The sequence below is a fragment of the Epargyreus clarus genome, unplaced genomic scaffold, assembly GCF_041222505.1.
Source record: "Epargyreus clarus isolate Ecla_fem2 unplaced genomic scaffold, WU_Ecla_fem_2.2 ptg000008l, whole genome shotgun sequence".
Lineage (NCBI taxonomy): Eukaryota > Metazoa > Arthropoda > Insecta > Lepidoptera > Hesperiidae > Epargyreus > Epargyreus clarus.
Genome location: NW_027332216.1, coordinates 10,212,602 through 10,231,684, shown reverse-complemented (window position 1 = coordinate 10,231,684; position 19,083 = coordinate 10,212,602). Strand labels below are relative to the sequence as shown.

The window sequence follows — 19,083 nt, the reverse complement described above, 5'->3', positions numbered from 1 at the left end:
AAGAAAGGCCTTTTGGAAATTCTACCCTTAAGAGGGTAAAATAGGGGAAAACAGTTTTTTTGAAATCCTTTAATTTTGAAGCAACTACTATAAAATTTTGTATTTGGCTTTCTGGATAGGAATAAGGACGCACTTATTTATCCCCCTCCGAAAAATCAACCCCGTAGAGGGTAAAATAAGGGTTAAAAGTTCATTTGAACAATCGTCAATTTTGAAGCAAACACTATGACATTTTGTATCAGGCTTGTTGGATAAAATAATGAAATGCTACCTCTAACGAGGTAAAATAATGACCGAAACTTTGATTTACTGAAGTTATATATTTTGTAGACCGTAAATGGTGAAATTTTTCGCAAAATAGTAACACGTTTTAAAAAAGTTAACCAAACCTATCGAGTAGGGTGTCAAAATAAAGGAAATTAAGAGGAGATTACACATACATTATATAATATATATTATATATAAAATTCTCGTGTTAGTTACCGTACTCCTCCGAAACGGCTTCACCGATTTTCATCAAATTTTATATACATATTCAGTAGGTCTGAGAATCGGCCACTATCTATTTTTTTACACCTAAGTGATAAGGGTTGTTCGTTTGCCGGGTCAGCTAGTACATATATAATCGTATATACACATCGAGATGACTGTCTGACTAAATGAGAGAGTTGCTGTGCCAGAGATCAACGCAAAGGGAAACCGCTGAACTTAAGCGTGCTGGCATTTTACACATAGGTTCTTTATATAGCGTAAATGAACACTACGAGGATAAAATAGCCCTTTACACCCGAAGATTTTTTTTCGCAATTTCCGATTCAAAACGTTTATTACGGCTTTTTATATAGCTTAAGGGATCCACAAAAAATACGAAAAAAAATCCAGAGTTTATACGTAATCCAGAAATCGACCCGCACGATCGTGAGTCTCCGGTGGGAACTGTCACACTCACGATCGTGAAAATTGCAAAAAAATTTAGTTTTTTATCAAAAAATATTAGAAAATTAAAACAATTTGGAGATATTTAACATCACTGTCTTTATTTTCATTAGTCTTTATAAAAAATCTGTCTTGGCAATGAAACCTAAACTACGTAATTCTATGAAAATCAACATTCTTCTTTCTTCCGTTATTGCCTCCGTCTTAAATCCAGGTCTCCAAGGTCGTCGGTATTCTTGGCTAGGGAATACATCCAATGATAATGCAGATGGAGAAAACTTTAGCCATATCTATTGCAATTAAATTAAGTTTTCGACCGGTTCTTCTTAGATAATATAAATTTGTGCATCTGGTTACATATCAAGAGCCTCATAATTAAAATATTAAGAAAAATATTTCTTTGGAAACTTTACTGGAGATGTTGGTAGGGATGTGTAGACCTTTTCAAGACAGAAAACGTATTCTTTTCCAAGCTATTTTTCGATGTGTTGGACGTGAAGATGCTCGGTGGCGAGAAATTTCTAGGGATGATTTTAAAGTAGATGGTTGAGGTTCAGGCTCAAGTTCCAGATCCAATTCTAGGTCAGTTTCTATTTGAGGGTCTGCATGTGCTTCTGGATCTGTTTCAGGGCACAATTCTTCAAATTGAAACTCTTCTAATCTATCTGGTTGAAGTTCTTCACTTTCATGAAGATCTTCAATGTCCGATACATTTCTCCTCACCCCGCACTGGCAAAATCTGATCGTCATTTAAATGTACCCTTAAAATTGAAACAAACAAAATTGATATTGACGAAACTTACACATAACTGGTAATAACAATAAAAGCATTTTCATCAAACGTTATTCTGCACCAACAACCGTAGGCACACGATCGTAACAGTTGAAATTTGCAACCTAATTGTATCTAAATTGCAAATTAATCGAATAAACTACTAAATTCCACGTATTTAGTGTTCTTTTAGCTTTCAAATTAGCTATAATTAATAATAGATACTAAACATTTAATACCAAAAATAATTATATACCTGTGACAGTGCGCGGGTCGAAAAAATCTGCCATCTTTGGACGAGTCCCTAGCACAACTGACCGCCTGCACCCCGCTCACTTAGCCGGTAGCACGTGCGATACTCTCCTCACGATCGATCGGCATCGGTTGCGTTTCGAAAAATAAGAAGCTATCACGTGGGAATTTTTTTAAAGTGAAACTCACGCTCATATCATCTCGGGTGTAAAGGGATAGGATAATATTGTTTGAACATCTTTTGTTTTTGAAGCAGACACCTACTATGAAACTTTGTATTTGGCTTTCTGGATAAAAATAATGAAATGCCTATTTCACTGCTTTTGGAATTCTACTTCGGCCTTTTTGGTGCAGTCGGGTTTTTGATTTTTTAAATTAATTATATTAATAGAAAAACATATATAATTTGTTTTAGCAACGTTGAGTGTCAGTAAATTTAGTTTTAGCCATTCAGCTACTTTAGATAGACCAAAATCTGCTGCAGTTTGAACTTCATTCCAACTGCTTCCTGAAAAGAATGCTGTGTCATCTGCATATGAAAATGTTGTAGTCCATTGTTGATTTTTAGGTTCCATAAGTCGTTTATGTATATAAGAAACAGGGTAGGTCACTTCCCTGGGGTACGCCACAGGGTACTCACAATACGTTAATCTTGTACCATTACTCGACACAGTTTGATATAAAGTTAACATACTCTGGTTATTTGTTAACAAGACTCTGGTTTAATAAGAAATGCTTTGCCTAAATCCGCGACATAGACGCGCCAAGGAAGGACCCATATGATTATTTGCAATAAAAAAAAATGTGTGTTAATATTCAAGTCTCATAAGTCTGATCAGGGAAACACAGATACTTTATCTAAAAACATACCTCCAATAACCATATATAATATGAACGTAAAATTAAAAATATATAAAACTAATGAAACCTAATAAGTAATATGAAAATATATTCATTCCATGACGATATTAGTTCAAAATCATATTATTATGTCACAACCACAAACACAGGCTTCGCTGGCGTGCCTCATTGTAAAACAAATAGTTAAATCAAACAACGGTATTTTCAGTATTAGTAGGTACTTCCGCAGGAGTATTATATCGTTTAGTTATTTTATCAGTTGCCTTATATTTTTGTTATGTATCTATTGGTACTACTCATTTCGAATAACTAAAACAATTAACTCTTATTAAGACTGTTATCTTATATAAGATAGGATTTTTTGTTAATATGACCCAATATGACCTAAGACAGAGCTCTTAAAATCGTAGGTCACGAAATTCTTTTTGTATAGATTTCAATTTCAAAATTGTCGGCAACACTTTGAAAGGCTCATTGTGAAAATGCTTTATCCTAAGTCTGATGAAACAAAATTGTAAAGGACAAAAAACTATATTAATGTACTAAATAAAGTAAAAGAAATCGAATATTTCTAAATTTCTGATATAAACAGTGAATATTAGATTATTTCTATTTCCGCAAAGATACAATAAATTTATTTTTTGTTTTTTAGTAAAATAATCTATTTTCAAATAATAACATACATACAAATAAATACAGCCACGTTGTCCACAATATATGGCTAGTTTTAAAATTGCTGACAATCATCATCATTGTCATAAACTAATTACCGTCCCACGGGTCTCGTCTCAAAATAAGAAGATTTAAGCCATAGTCCATGCTGGCCAAGTGCAGATTGGTAGACTTTACATACCTTTTAAGTTTTTTATATATCTCTCAGGTATGTAGATTTCCTCACGATATTTTCCTCGCCGTTAAAGCAAGTGATAAAGTGATTAATACGCATTCAAGTATGTCTGGGAATCAAACCCCAGACCTTTCTATTAAGAGGCCAACACAATCACAATCGCTATCTGCCTATTTGCAAATTTCTGGCAATAAAATTGACAAAATATTTTACACGAATAAATAAGTCTTATCTTGCGTCAATACCAATGAATAAAAGCAAACACTACACTGCAGAGTATAAAATATTATCAACTCATATTAATTTACGTAATTAACATTTCTTTGTATTCTATTTATTCTAAATGCGCTATTATTTAAATTAAAACAACGAAAACAATACCTAGCATAGAAGCACTGACAGACAAGAGTCAGACTGATGACTTGTTGGATAGACAGACAGAAAACCACTACAATTAAATATTGATCATTGATTGTTATCTTAGAATAACTATTCTAATTCCTGTGCAAGTAAAATAGTTGAACTATAACTAGTAAGCGAAGATATTGCGAAGAAGAGTATAATAATATAACATTATTCTTTGAAGTTGTAGATAATATTGACGCAGGATTAAGATTCTGTGTTATCTCAAGTGAAGTTAAGTATTAACTTAAGAATTCATCCGACAGAAATGCAGGCTTATGATATGTAGTCATGCATATTGGATTTAATGGATAAGAGAGCCAATTTAATGCCCCTTACTTTTTAATTTGACATTGAAGGCAATAAAATAATGACAATTTCGACGTAAACAGTACCCATAGTATGGGTTTTTACAAAAATGACTGTTTTTGTATGTTTTTTACGTATTTCCCATACATTTCCAATCAGTTCTGATACAGTCCGCTAGGGGTGCTGATTAGAAAATAAACAAATACAACAACAGTCATTTTTGCAAAAACGTAAAAACACATACTAAGGGTACAGTTGGGTTAATAAATGCTTTAATCTATATTCAATGGAACTCTTATGTACATGTACAATTTAAATATAACTACGTATATATGAATATTTAATTATAATGTATTTATAATAAAAATGTTTATATTGCATTCATTATAAAACCCATAAATACAATACTTATTACTTATTATATTATATTTCGAGTAAAACCTCGCGGCAAAGCGTGTTAAAAATACAGTACTAAGTAGCTAATAAATTACATAATACATTTCTAGGTTACGTTTGATCGTTTATTAGTCCTTCCGTACATAATTATAATTAAACCCAATCAAATTAAATGACCCAGCAGGACAGATTTCATCCGATGCTTAAAGAGGAAGTAATGACAACGGTACTAATTGTATCTAATTGATCTTAGCGGTGTAATTGTTTATCTGAACGTCTGACTTCTTAGAATTGCACCAAATATGGACACCGATTTGTGGTTTTTATGTATATATACAAAAGGCACTCATACTCATTCATAGTATTACGTTGGGATTCCCTGAGTGGTTGTCATTGAGTTGTTAGAGGCCGTCAGATCAGTGTCTATTTTAAGTATTTATTTATTTTTTGTGCGTATACGGCATGTATATATTTTTAAATGTAGTTTTGTAAAATAATTTTATATCTTATATTATATTAAGTGTTTCGACCGGAAAAACCATAACACTTTTATTTTTGTTCATGAATATTTCAACCTGGTGATGGGATGAAACCGTCCCAATAACATCTATAAAGTAACCGTTCGATAAAAATCGCCATATATAAATTATTTGTTAACCAGTTTAATAAATCACCATAAACTAGTTTAGTAAATATCTATTAATAAATTATAAAACATTTTCTATGATCTTAGATATATCAAACAGATTCAGACGATCTTTATTGCGATGGAGGTTTTAAGGGCCACTAATTCACAATATTTGATGACCTGCGTGACCGAGTTACAATATCGGTCTGTAGTATAGTGTCCCGGGTTCCACCTCCGACAATTTAAATATTTCAGTGATGAAGCTGGATTTCTGTTATTTGTTTGTTTATGTTGTTTTCATGACAATCGCGAGATAATGTGGGGACAGTGACTGTATAAAAGCGTCATTTTTAGTCAACACAAGCTACTCAGAAAAAATGACTTATTCAGACAACAAGCAATTAGTTGAATTTACCTTACAAGGCAATTCATCAATCAATTCATCGACCAATAAAATAAACCGAAAAAATTCCACAATTTTGTAACACACGTCAAAACATATGTTCTTCATGAGTTGAACATCCTTAAATAATATACAATAGATTGCCAACACTTGTTACAATAACTCCTTGTAATAAAATGTAAATTATATAGAGATTATTATTAATTCAAAGTAACGTTAAATACCGTAAACAGTATTATATAAGTGAGACATGTGGCAATGAGTAAGTGTAAGTTCCGATAAATGTTTTTACCGACTTGGAAATAGGAGGAATTTGTTATTTATTGTTGTGTGATTCAAACACAAAGTAATGGAAAGCATTGCCTTTCTTTACATAGACGAGTGATATAATAATAAATTGGCTGGGAAACTGTAATAAATGATAAGTGATAAGGAAGAGAGAAATGGCTTGAAAATCCCTTTCGAAAAACTATGTGAAAAATGTTATATTAATAACCAGTTATATTGTTACCGGCGGATATCTATGAAATACAGTACTGGCTTAAAACTCACGACTATTTTCAAGATACAATTCAAATATTTCCCGAAACCGATTTATAGATATATATCGGCTCGATGTCCGAACATTCTTTGTTTCATATAATAAATAAACACTTTGGGTTCCTCACTTATTTTAATCAAAAGTACAGTTACTTCATTTCGTATTTAATTTTACAAATTATCACATTTTCCGGCAGAATCACGACATAATAATTCATTTTGTAACGTAACCATGGCAACCAAGCTAGGCGCCGTCATATATTTATTAGCTATTCAAACAAAAAAATAATATTTGTTGTTTATGTGAGAGTACGATATTTTTAATGTGTTATTATGTTTTAGTTTCTTGACTATTTCGATTGCTCGGTAATATTAGACTACAAATCATATAAGAACGGTATGATTGTGGTTTCACATTTCAAGTTCATATGCTTATTTCTAATTTATTTTTAAATTCGAATTGACATAATCAAATCGAGATTTTCACGAGATTCAAATGTAATGTGATTTGAGTGATATTATATTTTTGCAATTTAACAAAGCGTATCGTGTCCTAGTAATAGTATGGTTGAAAGGAACTTGATAATTTGGCAAAAGGGTCAATGTAAATGATATGTGATGATGTTACCTGAAATTTTTCAACTAACGAGAGGTCAAGTTAAACTGGCCAATTGCATCAAAAGTTTCAAGTAGTAGTACAAGTAGAACTCATGTTCATTTCAGGGAATGGTCGCTTTCATACATATCACACACATAGCGAAAATAGTACAACTTCAGTTACTCTGATAAAAAATGCAAGAAAGGTGCGGGTAGATCCGCGTGCAAAGACTATCATATATGTATTTTAAGTATTAATGTAGGTATACGGTTGTTTGTAATCTACTGAAATAATACACCGTAGATTAGAAGCAGTCTTCGCGAAGACACGGTGAAGAAATTATCTAGTAGCTGAAGTAGTGCGTTCAGTTCACTGTGTTAAATTATTCGGAATATATTGGAGCGATAAAATTACCTACAAGTTTAATAATGTACGTATTGACATTTAAGTTTCCATTTTTAAATTTTGGTCGCCCGTAATGTTTGTGCTTAAATTCGAAATTTCCTTCTTAAATTAATTTTGTATTTATGATTAAAAATATATAATACTTTAGGTCTCATTTTTATTAAAAAATATTTAATGATTAAATACGTATCTCCTAAAATTAAAGACGTGTTATAATGGATGAGTGATGATTTTTTAATTATCTAAAAATTTTACCGTTATGCAAGAGTGTCAAGCAATATTTATCATATTAATTAAATACTTTTGTCAAGAAATAATCATTACAAGCACATTATAATTACACGTGTAATGTCAAAATATATAGAACAGTGTTTACATTTATTGCGTGCGTTAAGATAGAGATACGAAACAAATAGGTATGAAATCTCCTAACTTGATCTTCAGTTATTGTTTTAAATGTTAAGGAAATGTAATGGGGGTTGTGTGGACATATTTTTAAATGGTATATAATCAACATTTTACATATACCGACATCATTATCTTTTTAATAAATAAAATAAAAATGTGTTTCCTGAAATGAATAACACATAGTTCTTCTATAATTGTACTTTCGTTTAAAATGATAATTTTATATCATGAAGTTTACGAACGAATAATCTCTATGTAAAACTTTTTGACGATTTTTTTGTAAAGTTATGTTTAGTTATAAATACTGACTTTACACTAGGGTTTCTATTTTTGCCATTAAAATGGAAATCGGGTATATTGTTCTAATACATATATTGGTTAATCGTTGTATATCGATAGTTATATTACATCCTAAATGTATTTACATAATCTTTACACAAACTGTACCATATAATAAAAAAGTCGATTAAACATTGATGTTGCAAATGTCTATATTCAAAATTAACTCTTTTTCATTAGGTGGCCCATCTGCCCTACCACTACATTTAGTAACAAAAATAAGAAGCCACTAAATATAAAAAACTCATAGCATTTTACTTTTAACCCAACAACTTTTCTGTAAAATCCAAGAAATTGTTATATAACTTAGTACAGACTAATTAGTGCAGTTTTCATTGAATAAGACCTGTTATTCAACTCGCCTATTCAAAATAAAAGGGAGCTACGTAATTTGCTAACGATTTGTATTTAATATTAGCACAGCAATAACTTTTAATTATCTTTTCTTTATCTATGCTGCTACTCCATCACAAATTATATTTGTACAATTTACATACGTATATAAAAATGCATGTCAGTGTTTATTTTACGTCTAAATATATGAAATACAAAAATTTTGAACAATTATTATGAATCGATGAATGATTTTAATAACATGATTTTAATAAATTTGTCCCATTTTCCCCATCAATCGGTAGATCGTCAAGATGAACGATTTTCCTTGTGCGATTTAAGCATATTTAGTTTTACAAACTATAATTTATGTTTGACATCAAGGTCAGTCTTATGCCAGGTCAATTATGGGCCTAACGCACCCAGTGTGACATTTCTAAGTGTTTTTTTGGAGAAAATTTCTTCCTTATCATACCTATATACTATGCCTTTTTTAAGATCGTGGTCATTTCGTTAATTGTTCAACTAATCCAACATAACATTTTTATATACTTAGAAATACTAGTATTCTTGGAGTTAGACCATAATCATTTTAAAAACATTGAGATATTTTCATTATTCATTCAGCTACCAAACGAAGTTGAAGTTGTTTTACCTGATATTGTTTTTAACCTATTCACATTGTCTTAATATGGTGATCATGTACATTTTATAGTTTATCTTAAGTGATAATTCTGCTTTTTCCTAATGACGATATAAGGACATGCTTTTATCCTACTTATATTTAAACTCATCAGGTAAAATCTTATAGGTATACAAGGTTCAAATCCCAGACACGCACATCTGATTTTCGCTAAAAGCAAATAAAAAATTATTTTCTTTGCAAAAATAACGTCGTGAGGAAACTTTCATGCCTTGAAAAAAAATCTGAATGGTATTTCAAGTCTACCACTCTGCACATAACCTAGGCCTATTGTGGCCTAATTCTTCTCATTATGAGAAGAATCATGAAAGCATACGATAAATAATTTGTAATGTGCTAAAAAGACATCAATACATCATTCAACCACGTCACTTCCACAATATTTACTGAAACAAAGATAAAGGGACTACACAAGGCTGCTCAGGACGTATTAGTACACTAAGAGTTTCAATTGTCCCTTATTCCCCAAACGAAAAGCAGTCGAAAGTCAATCTTATCACCTTCGAAACGATGGTGGCACTTGATTGAAATGTTAAGGTTAACGAAACGACGGATTTCTCAACTTAACAATTCAAGCGAGTATCGTCTTTACTGAAAAGGGAAAACCGTTTGAAATGGCGTAAAAGTCACTAAAGTAAGTAAAGGCGGAAACGATTTACGTGAACTCTTGTACTCAACTGCAATACTTTTTTCCTGATTAATAGTTTCGTCAAATAGTCTTCTCTAAAGTATCAAACGTGGCGCTCGCAAAAAATATTAATCGAAGCACTAAATTAAATTTCAGTGCTGGTATTATGGACTGTTTCAAAAATACTGTGGCTAATGCCAGGTCGTTTGATTCTAGGTACAAAACCGAAATGTTGACGGGATGGAGACTGGCGCTTTCGAAACGTAAGTAAAAAAATGTGTCACGCATAAAATAAAAGAATAATCAAAAGTTCTTAATAGTGAATACAAAGTATAGTGTAAAGTTTGTAAGTAAAACAATGTGTGGAAGGAAATTCTAATCAAAAGTATTTAATAGTAAATACAGAGTGTAGTGTATAGTTTGTAATAGATAAGTGTTATGACGATGTTCGTAGTGCAGTTTAAAGTGGTTGATATTGAAGTGGACCGGAGTTCGATTCCGGACAAAATTTTAAACTGCCTTAGGGTTGTTGTACATACTATGCACTTTGCGGATGTGTGGCACCTAGAATGTGTTTGTTTTTTTTTTTAGATAAAAAGTGGAATAAGAAATTGACTAATTGGTTATGTATAGTGTTATTAAGTAAACATAATAAGGTGGTTTGTTGTCTAGTATCCCATTAACTATATTTTACTTTATTTATATTACAAGAAAAAACTCACAAATAAACAGTTATTACATAGTGTAGTTGTGTATCGGTGTAATGACGATCTCCTAGTACAGTTGCCAAAAAGTCATTGTGGTATTGAAAGAGTCCGGAGTTCAATTCCGGTTAAATTTTAAAATGTCTTAGTGTTGCTGTACATAATACTACAATACTATTATTGCGTATGTGTGGTATCCAGAGGATATCGTATAGTATTACGAGTATAAGTGTTTGTTTACAAATAAGTAAAATAAACAAGAAATTAACTGATTTGGAACATGAAGTGTTTCTATGTTTACTTAATAAGGGCGGGTGCTTTGTTTTCGAGTATTCTATTGACTATACGTAAATTACCCACTTTTATCAACATATCGAAAATCAGAGCTACCGCCTATATTTATTTCAGTACTTCAGAGAGCTACTCAAATACTTTAGATATTGTTTTACATACTTATTGTAAGTAATCAGAATAAGTGGTAATTAAGGGTTCGATAAATTATGTTATTACAATGAAAAAACATTTCGAGAAAAATATATACATACATACATACATACATACATGAATACAAAGATAATAAATATAATGTTCGTAAATTCTTTACTTTTGAACACAGGGTCTTATAGTCTTACAGTTTGTGTACCGCACTTTTAAAATGTTACAAATAACTCTTCTGGTAGCGCTAGTTTAAGAGCAAAAATCTAATACGGGTTGGCAGGTAACCGATACAAATCTGCAATGAAACAGCCTAGGGGGGTATGGTCTAGGCTTCACGTGTAAAGAGACTCCTATCTAACAGTAGTTCATAGAATGAGTATAAATGAAATTCCTGAATTTAAATAAATACAAGTTTACACATGATGTCTTGCTAAGGCAGGTGATTTCAAACTAATTTTAATATTGCCTTGTTTGTAGGCGTAAAAGTCATCGTAACCGAATGCGTCAACCTAAGTACACATTACACCTTATTCTAGGTAAACCTGATAAACTTTTTTATTTTTTATAGTATTCATAATACCGCAAAGGTATGTCCTGGCGGTAATGGCATTGTTGGCGATCGCCAACGCCTACACCATGCGAGTTTGCCTCAACCTGGCCATTACTCAGATGGTCAAGAAGAACGTAGCTGTTGAAGGAGACCCTCACTACGACCCAGACGCGTGTCCAGACCCGAACACCGTCACCAACACCACTATGATGACCTTCATGACGTACATACAACGAAGTGGGGTAAGTCTTTTGTTATCTTGTTGTATAATATAGAAATAGTATGCCGTCCACTTGTTGGTAAGTGGCTAATGCCGCCTGTGGGCATTTAATCGACCCTAGATAGAATTGGTGTCTTATCTGAGGTCGACCACAAATGGTTTTTTACACCTGAGAACTGATTTAGAATAAGCATGTCTCCCTAATCATACTCCTCAAACCCCAACACAGCAGTGCTTGATACTGCTGTAATTAGGCAGAAATAGATGTGGTGGCCTCCGGGGCCACAAATTTTTTTAGATTTGTGACATTTTTGGAACTTTTCTCTCTTTCGGAACTATACAAGATAGTAAATCATACTTCCTGTAGCATTACCATGAGTTGGCATAGAAACGCCACTATAGAAATGGTAAATAGAAAACTATTGTCATTTTGCTAGTCAATAACATAACTACTATCGTTACGGTATTTCTTGACAACGTCTGTCAAATTAATGACTCATGGGACCGAATTTGTATGGCAATAGATCATTATGACATTCGCTAGCGATTTGATTTCGATAGGTTTTTTACGTATCGAGTTACGTCATTACGGATTTTAGTTCTACGAGTAACCACCAGAGGCGCTGTACAATTTTTCATACATTTATTTTACGCAGTCGCTAGCGAGTAATACTTTTGTAAACTCATGGTAGTCCTACTCTGTACCAAAGAAATTCTACCGAATCTTATACTATTTATTATTACAATGCCTTACGAAGTTGTGACTACTTTTCGAAAGTTAGGTAAACACGATTAGGCTATTTATATCATTTCTGATTTTATGTTTTGGTACCAAGCAAAAAGTATTACAATTTGGAAAAGATATTTAGATATCGTAGACAGAAATTTGTCAATAATGATTCAATTTTATAGTAGTGCCCTTGTATTTTCTAAAGCCTTCTGATAAGCATAGAAGGTTTTTGTTGAGGTCACTGTTTTAATGTTAGGAAAAATTGAGAGTAGGAATTTCCATATTGTACTGTGTTCATCATGGTTACTCTTCGCCACACCTATTTCTACCTAATAACAGCAGTGTTAGGCGCTGGTGTGTTTCGGTTTGAAGGGTGTGGTAAGGGAGACAGACTTTTCCGAGGCGTTCCAGCTTACTCATCAGGGGTAGCGGCGCATCTGTGGCCGACCTTAGGTAGGAATATCTAATCCTATCTGGGGTTGATTATAGATGTCCACGGGCGGCAGTAGCCATTTATCATCAGGGGGACTGTATGCGCGTCTGCAACCCCTATATTGTAAAAAAAGTTAATAAATTGACGTGCCATTGCAAATATCGTAGAACTTTAGAGTTTGAGTGATATTGGTAGTGATACTGGTAAAATCTTGATGATTTAGGTAAAATAATCCCTATTTTCCATAGTAGTAGCTATTTACTAGATAAAAATGTGTAATTTTACGATGAATAATTTTATTTTGACAGTAAATTTATCTATTACAATAGGGAATTGCGATTCACTGGAACGCACTTCAACGCAACGTCAAGTGGTTATCTTAATCCTGTTTACATACAGTTTCTTACACTTATTTACACTATATTATATCGTTATACCGATAACGTCAAGTGTAGGGGATTTAAATGGATAGGGGATATTAAATGTATAAACATAAATTTAACTTGGGTATTGATAGAGTAAGAAATCTTAGCCACACCCCTTTTGCGTTCGAAAATTCTTTTGATTTCATTTTGAATTGGAGCTACGTTCCTGGGATTTCACCCTCGGACTCCTCGATTGAGAAGCCGAGTTTCAACCACTGGGCTATACATATAGGAAAGTATTATTATGTTTCTTTCAGCCCGCATCTGTACCCTTACCATGAGTTTTATCGTTTTGGCAAATATGACTGTTTTGGTTATTGTTTACGTATTGGCCCATATGATTTCCTAGTTCTGACAAAATCCGCTAAGGGCGCTGATTGAAAATTGTATGGGCAAATACGTAAACAAATACCAAAACAGTCATATTTGTTAAAACGTAAAAACTCATGGTAATGGTACTGACAAGCTCAATGTCTGAAGATAAAAAATGAGACCTTACATTTCAGAAGTCTTACATATTTATCATTTAATCCCAAGGTTTTTTTTTATCTTCAAGATATCTCTTAACTTTTATAATCATCCATATGTAAGAGCGAAATCTGCCAGGTAACCATTGATATTCATCTTAACCATTAAAATTGATCGCTTTGTGTTCAAACACTAACTTTAACCGGTATAACAGTCAGTTCAAACTTCCTTGTACAAAAACAGCTTAATTGAATAGACTTTTAGTATGGAGTTTCACTTCTGCAGGAAAAAATCAAGCTATACTCTCTTAATCTAGTCCAAGTCATAAATATCATTTTAATTGCATGTTATATGGATTTCCTCGTCAACCCATTACTGTTCTATTGCTGGCCATAGGTGTCCTTGAATGAGAAGAATTAGGCCGTAGTCGACCGCGCCGGCCTAATGCGTATTGATAGACTTCACATGCCTTGGAGATTTTTCAAATATCTCTCAGGTTAAAGCAAGTGATAAATAATTAATAAAATTACGCACATAACTTAAAAAAAGAGGTGCGAGCCTGGGATTCATTATCTAGCGTCAATAATAAGATATGTCATTGTTCAGCTACTTTTGACATTAGAACTTACTTTTGAACCTTTATATTGTTCATCTAATTATGGTGCTAGTAGTGTTTAGCTACTTACGAACGCCTGGGTTTATAGGTATATTTGAAACCTTAATCTGTTCATCTACTTTTGAAGCTGACTCTACAAGTGGATCTTCATGTCACATACATTTCGAAGAACGTTGGCCATGAAAATTCATATTTTATCCTTGTCCTAAATTACGTAACCGATTTTATCTTTTACGTACCTTTTAAGGATACAAAACAGAATGGCCAATTTCCTACACCAACAAAGTTGGAGTCAGATGGGCTATAATAATAAAGCTTGTAATGATAATAATTTTCAGCGACAGTAATGTTGCTTTGTGGCTTGTTTTATCGACTTTGAACGGCTTGTAAAAGAGCACTTTATCTAAATTAAGTTACACGTAAGTTACTTATTTGCACTGTGTATTTATTTTGTAGGGTTAATAAATTTTAAAAATACAATTATAGAAACAATAATTAATGTGCTCTACAATTATAACGCGTTTCTAGTGAAATTTTCATTCTTTGTACGTAAAACTTATTTTTGTAGTTTGATTATAAGTAGATTTTATGTCTATCTAAACCATAGATATAGGATGTCATATAGCATAGCGAAAAAAATCTAAGTCTATGATCTAAACAATATCACTTTTGTTTTATGGAATTTGGTCATCGTCAATTTTCTCAAAGTTTCTGAATCAAAATATAATCGTAATTACTTTTTTGATAAAATAAATTGCAATTCAATATAAAATAGAATATCGAAAAAAAATCATATTAAAATAATAGAACATCTAAACACTTCCATTGGAGAATAACTACTTATTTATCTTCACCATAATTTTATTAATTTTACATGTTTTAGTCCTTTCCATTTCGATATACTTCATATTTCTTTTCAACGGTATTTCGTATATACGGGAATTTAAAATCAAAAACATAATGTTTAAATTTGTTCCCAGGCAATACAATTCGAGTGGACGGAAGCGACGCAAGGGTTACTGCTCAGCGCCTTCTACTATGGTTACGTGTTAACCCACATACCTGGCGGTATGTTGGCGGAGCGTTACGGTGGCAAGTGGGTGTTGGGACTTGGTCTCCTATCCACTGCCATTTGTACTTTCATAACACCGTGGGCTGTGAAGATGGGGGGTGCCACCGCGCTGTTCATTCTGCGAGTGGTCGAAGGTTTTGGAGAGGTAAGACAATCGGTATTGTTTTGGTGATGTATTTTTGAATGTCTTAACATAATCGTTGATTTGTACCTGTCGGTTTATTTTCAATTTTTAGAATTGTAATAAAACTTGCATTTATGTGCACGTTCACATGCTATAAATATACGGCCCATTATACGTCCTGTTTTTATTGTGATTCTATAAAAAAGAATCCGGATCCAATTCTTAACTACCTTTAACCCACAAGATTTTAGACCAAGTTTTGAAACTTGGTCTAAAATCGTTGGTCTAAAATCGAGTTTTCAGACGACATCAATTTGAAATATGTTTCAGATTTTGCCACATTCATAACTCGTAACAAGAAGAAAGCGTTTCTTCACTTTTAGAAAATTATCTACATGCGCGTTTTCCATAGACATTGGTAATATTTACTAAACATAATTAAGTAACAATTTGTTTTAGGGACCAACAATGCCAGGACTTATGTGTATGGTATCGCGATGGGCACCAAAGGAGGAGAGGGCAAGAATGGGAGCTATAGTGTTCGGCGGAGCCCAGATCGGCAACATTGCTGGAACATACTTCTCAGGGTTGATCATGCATGAGGGATCATGGGAAAATGTCTTTTACATGTTTGGAGGTGGCGGCCTCGTATGGTTTATATTTTGGGTAAGTATTATTTTGTCGTTTAAAAATTTTGAGCTACAAATCAAATCTTAATAAATATGATGGACGCTTGAGAATTGGATTGGTTTCCGCTAAATTTCAAGTATGCTTCGATTGGTTATGGATAGTCAATAAATAAATTCAATTATTAAAGCTTGGTTGTGACCTTATGATCGAATCATGACATTGAAAACTTACGAAATGGTTTTGTCACTCAACTGTGCCTTCATCCATTCCACCGTATTAGAGAAACTTGGCAAATGAAGAATAGCTGAGGTCACCTCAGCCATTCTCCATTTTCTCATTCCAAGAAAGGGGAAAAATTGTTCGCTTTTCGTTGATGAAATCATCGCTATAGCTACTTTTCGGATATACATCCTATCTTGCTCTCAATTGGTTATAGATATATCCATGTTCCTCGTTAAACGTCACAGTGAAAATCGTCAGAATTTTATACTCTTCAATGACGTAAGAGAGAAAGTGTAGGTATATAAAAAGACAATTTGAGGTCCTTTCAATAAAAATGTTTATTTATCATCTTCGGATCTGGTAAGTTATACATTAATTGTATTATTACTCTTTTTAGTGTCTCCTATGCTACAGTACACCAAATACACATCCGTATATATCAGACGAGGAGAAGAAATTCCTTAATGCAAATGTAGATTCATTGATGAGCACCAAAAAACAAGAAATGGATCCCGTTCCTTGGAAGGCGTTGCTTCGGTCTGTGCCTCTTTGGAGCCTCATTATTGCAGGCGTAAGTAGATTTTTTTCATCACTTGGATTCTTTCTTTTCTTTTATAATTGACCCATTTTACAAGCGTTTATTTCACTTGCCATGTTAGTTCGTACAAACATGAGTGTCAAATCTTTCTCAATTTTAAAGTTAACCCTGATTGAGCTGAATTTTGTATGCAAGTTTTGCTTGAATGCTAAATCTAAGTTGGCGGAATCATTATTTTGATGCACCTTCATGGGTATCAAATGAAGGATTTCTTTTTCTTCCTATTATAATTTTTAAACTTTATTTTTTATTTTTTACACTTTATTTTACTCATTCAGTTTCTTTCACTTTCCAATATCTGTAAGTTATTTAAGGATTGTGTTTTAAAAGTAAAACGAATTCTCGGACATGTAGTCTATCCGTAACTATTCGATTTGATGAAAATATGATCTCTATTATAATTTTTTATACAATTACAGATTGGTCACGACTGGGGCTACTTCTCAATGGTCACGGACTTACCTAAATACATGACAGATGTCCTAAAATTCAACATTAAGTCGGCTGGTTTACTTTCTGCCCTGCCCTACGTAGCTATGTGGATCGCTTCCTTCTTCTTTGGTCTTCTATGTGACTTCTGTGTTAAGAAAAAATATCACAGTATCAAAAATGCTAGGAAAATTTATACGACAATTGGTAAATATGACGTTTTATTACTATTTTTTGTGTAATATTAAAATAGCGAATGAAGATAAAGTAGAATGTAGTTCATCTGATATTAGTTCATCTGATATTAAGTAATCACTTCCTCCCAAAAATGTATGTAATCCACCCCAGAATAGATTAGGCATAGATGGTGTTACGGAGGAATTATCTGGAAGTTCGATATTAAATAGGTATCATAGATAACTAAAATGTGATTTTTTTCATATTATGTTAATTGCTTAAAATATTCTTCTCTTTTCAGCGGCAACGGGTCCCGGCATCTGTATCATCCTTGCTTCCTACTCCGGTTGTAACACCACACTTGCTGTATTTTGGTTCATTGCCGCCATGACTCTCATGGGAGCTTACTACAGTGGTATGAAAATCAACGCCTTGGACATTACTCCTAACTACGCTGGTACCACAACTGCCATGGTTAACGGAATTGCCGCGATATCTGGCATTATAACCCCTTATCTGATAGGACTTTTGACACCAAATGTAAGTATGGTTTTATTTCGATAATGAACTGACTGATCGCATTTTACGTATAGGGAAGGACAATAATGTGAAGTGTAGCTAATTTGTGGGTAAAGTCCTAGCTAAATGAGTAAGTCGGGCTATGAAAATTCTATAGCCCAACTGGTCACAACTCTTAGCGCGGATCCGTAATTAAAATCATTACTTTGGTTCCGTCCATAAAAAAACATATCTACTTCGCAAATCTCTGTCGTAAGAAACGACAATTTGTAACTATAACAAATAGTTTTGTTCTCTTTGTCACAAAAGTCAACAACCAGGGCGTCCACTCCAGTCACTTTAAACATAAATATTTTTTTTAAAACATTCGCAATATTTACAAAAGTTAAGTCTATTATGAATATATTCATGAAAACTGTACAAATATTTATATTTCTTTACAGTCAACACTAAAAGAGTGGCGGGTGGCTTTCTGGGTGTGTTTGGCGGTGTTAGTCATTACGAACATTGTGTACCTAATCTTCGCGAAGGGCGAGCAACTCTGGTGGGATGAAGTTAAGAAACACGGGTACCCTGCTGACTGGAAACACGGACCTCTCCCAACGAAAAACAAGGACTCCGAAGAACCAAAGATTGACGATAATAAAGACAAAGAATAATGTAATTTTATTATAAGTATTTAATTTAATGTTATTATCTATGTTAAGTAATTTTAAGTACAAGATAAAAATTGACAATTTGTTATATTTGTTTTCATTTTCTACTATTTCCTTTTCGGTTATATACATATTTATAAATTAATTAGGGGTACATAATAGTAGTCTCGTAAAGTCGCATATAAAATCACAAATTTTTTAGAGAAGCTATTTTTAAACTATCTATATCATAGTTATAAATACAAGAACTAGTCTAAAATTCCTTACAGATTATGTATTTATCAATGCAACTAAATAATAAAACTACTTATG

At 32.8% G+C, this 19,083-nt stretch overlaps 1 protein-coding gene across 1 annotated transcript; it reads left to right on the top strand.

Annotated features, from left to right (window-relative positions):
• Window positions 1–7,247: 7,247 nt before the first annotated feature.
• Window positions 7,248–18,857, top strand: LOC140744026 (putative inorganic phosphate cotransporter). The gene is made up of 9 exons (XM_073075461.1): window positions 7,248–7,374; window positions 9,977–10,023; window positions 11,471–11,694; window positions 15,325–15,561; window positions 16,000–16,206; window positions 16,790–16,963; window positions 17,410–17,626; window positions 17,898–18,136; window positions 18,559–18,857. Coding segments are annotated over exons 1-9 (1,563 nt in total). The 5' UTR covers window positions 7,248–7,372; the 3' UTR covers window positions 18,775–18,857.
• Window positions 18,858–19,083: the final 226 nt, after the last annotated feature.

Excerpts from the sequence above, each read along its gene's own strand:
- LOC140744026 (XM_073075461.1), top strand. Across the intron at positions 15,562-15,999 it reads TGGTCGAAGGTTTTGGAGAG|GGACCAACAATGCCAGGACT; the intron begins GTAAGACAATCG and ends AATTTGTTTTAG. Across the intron at positions 16,964-17,409 it reads GGAGCCTCATTATTGCAGGC|ATTGGTCACGACTGGGGCTA; the intron begins GTAAGTAGATTT and ends ATACAATTACAG.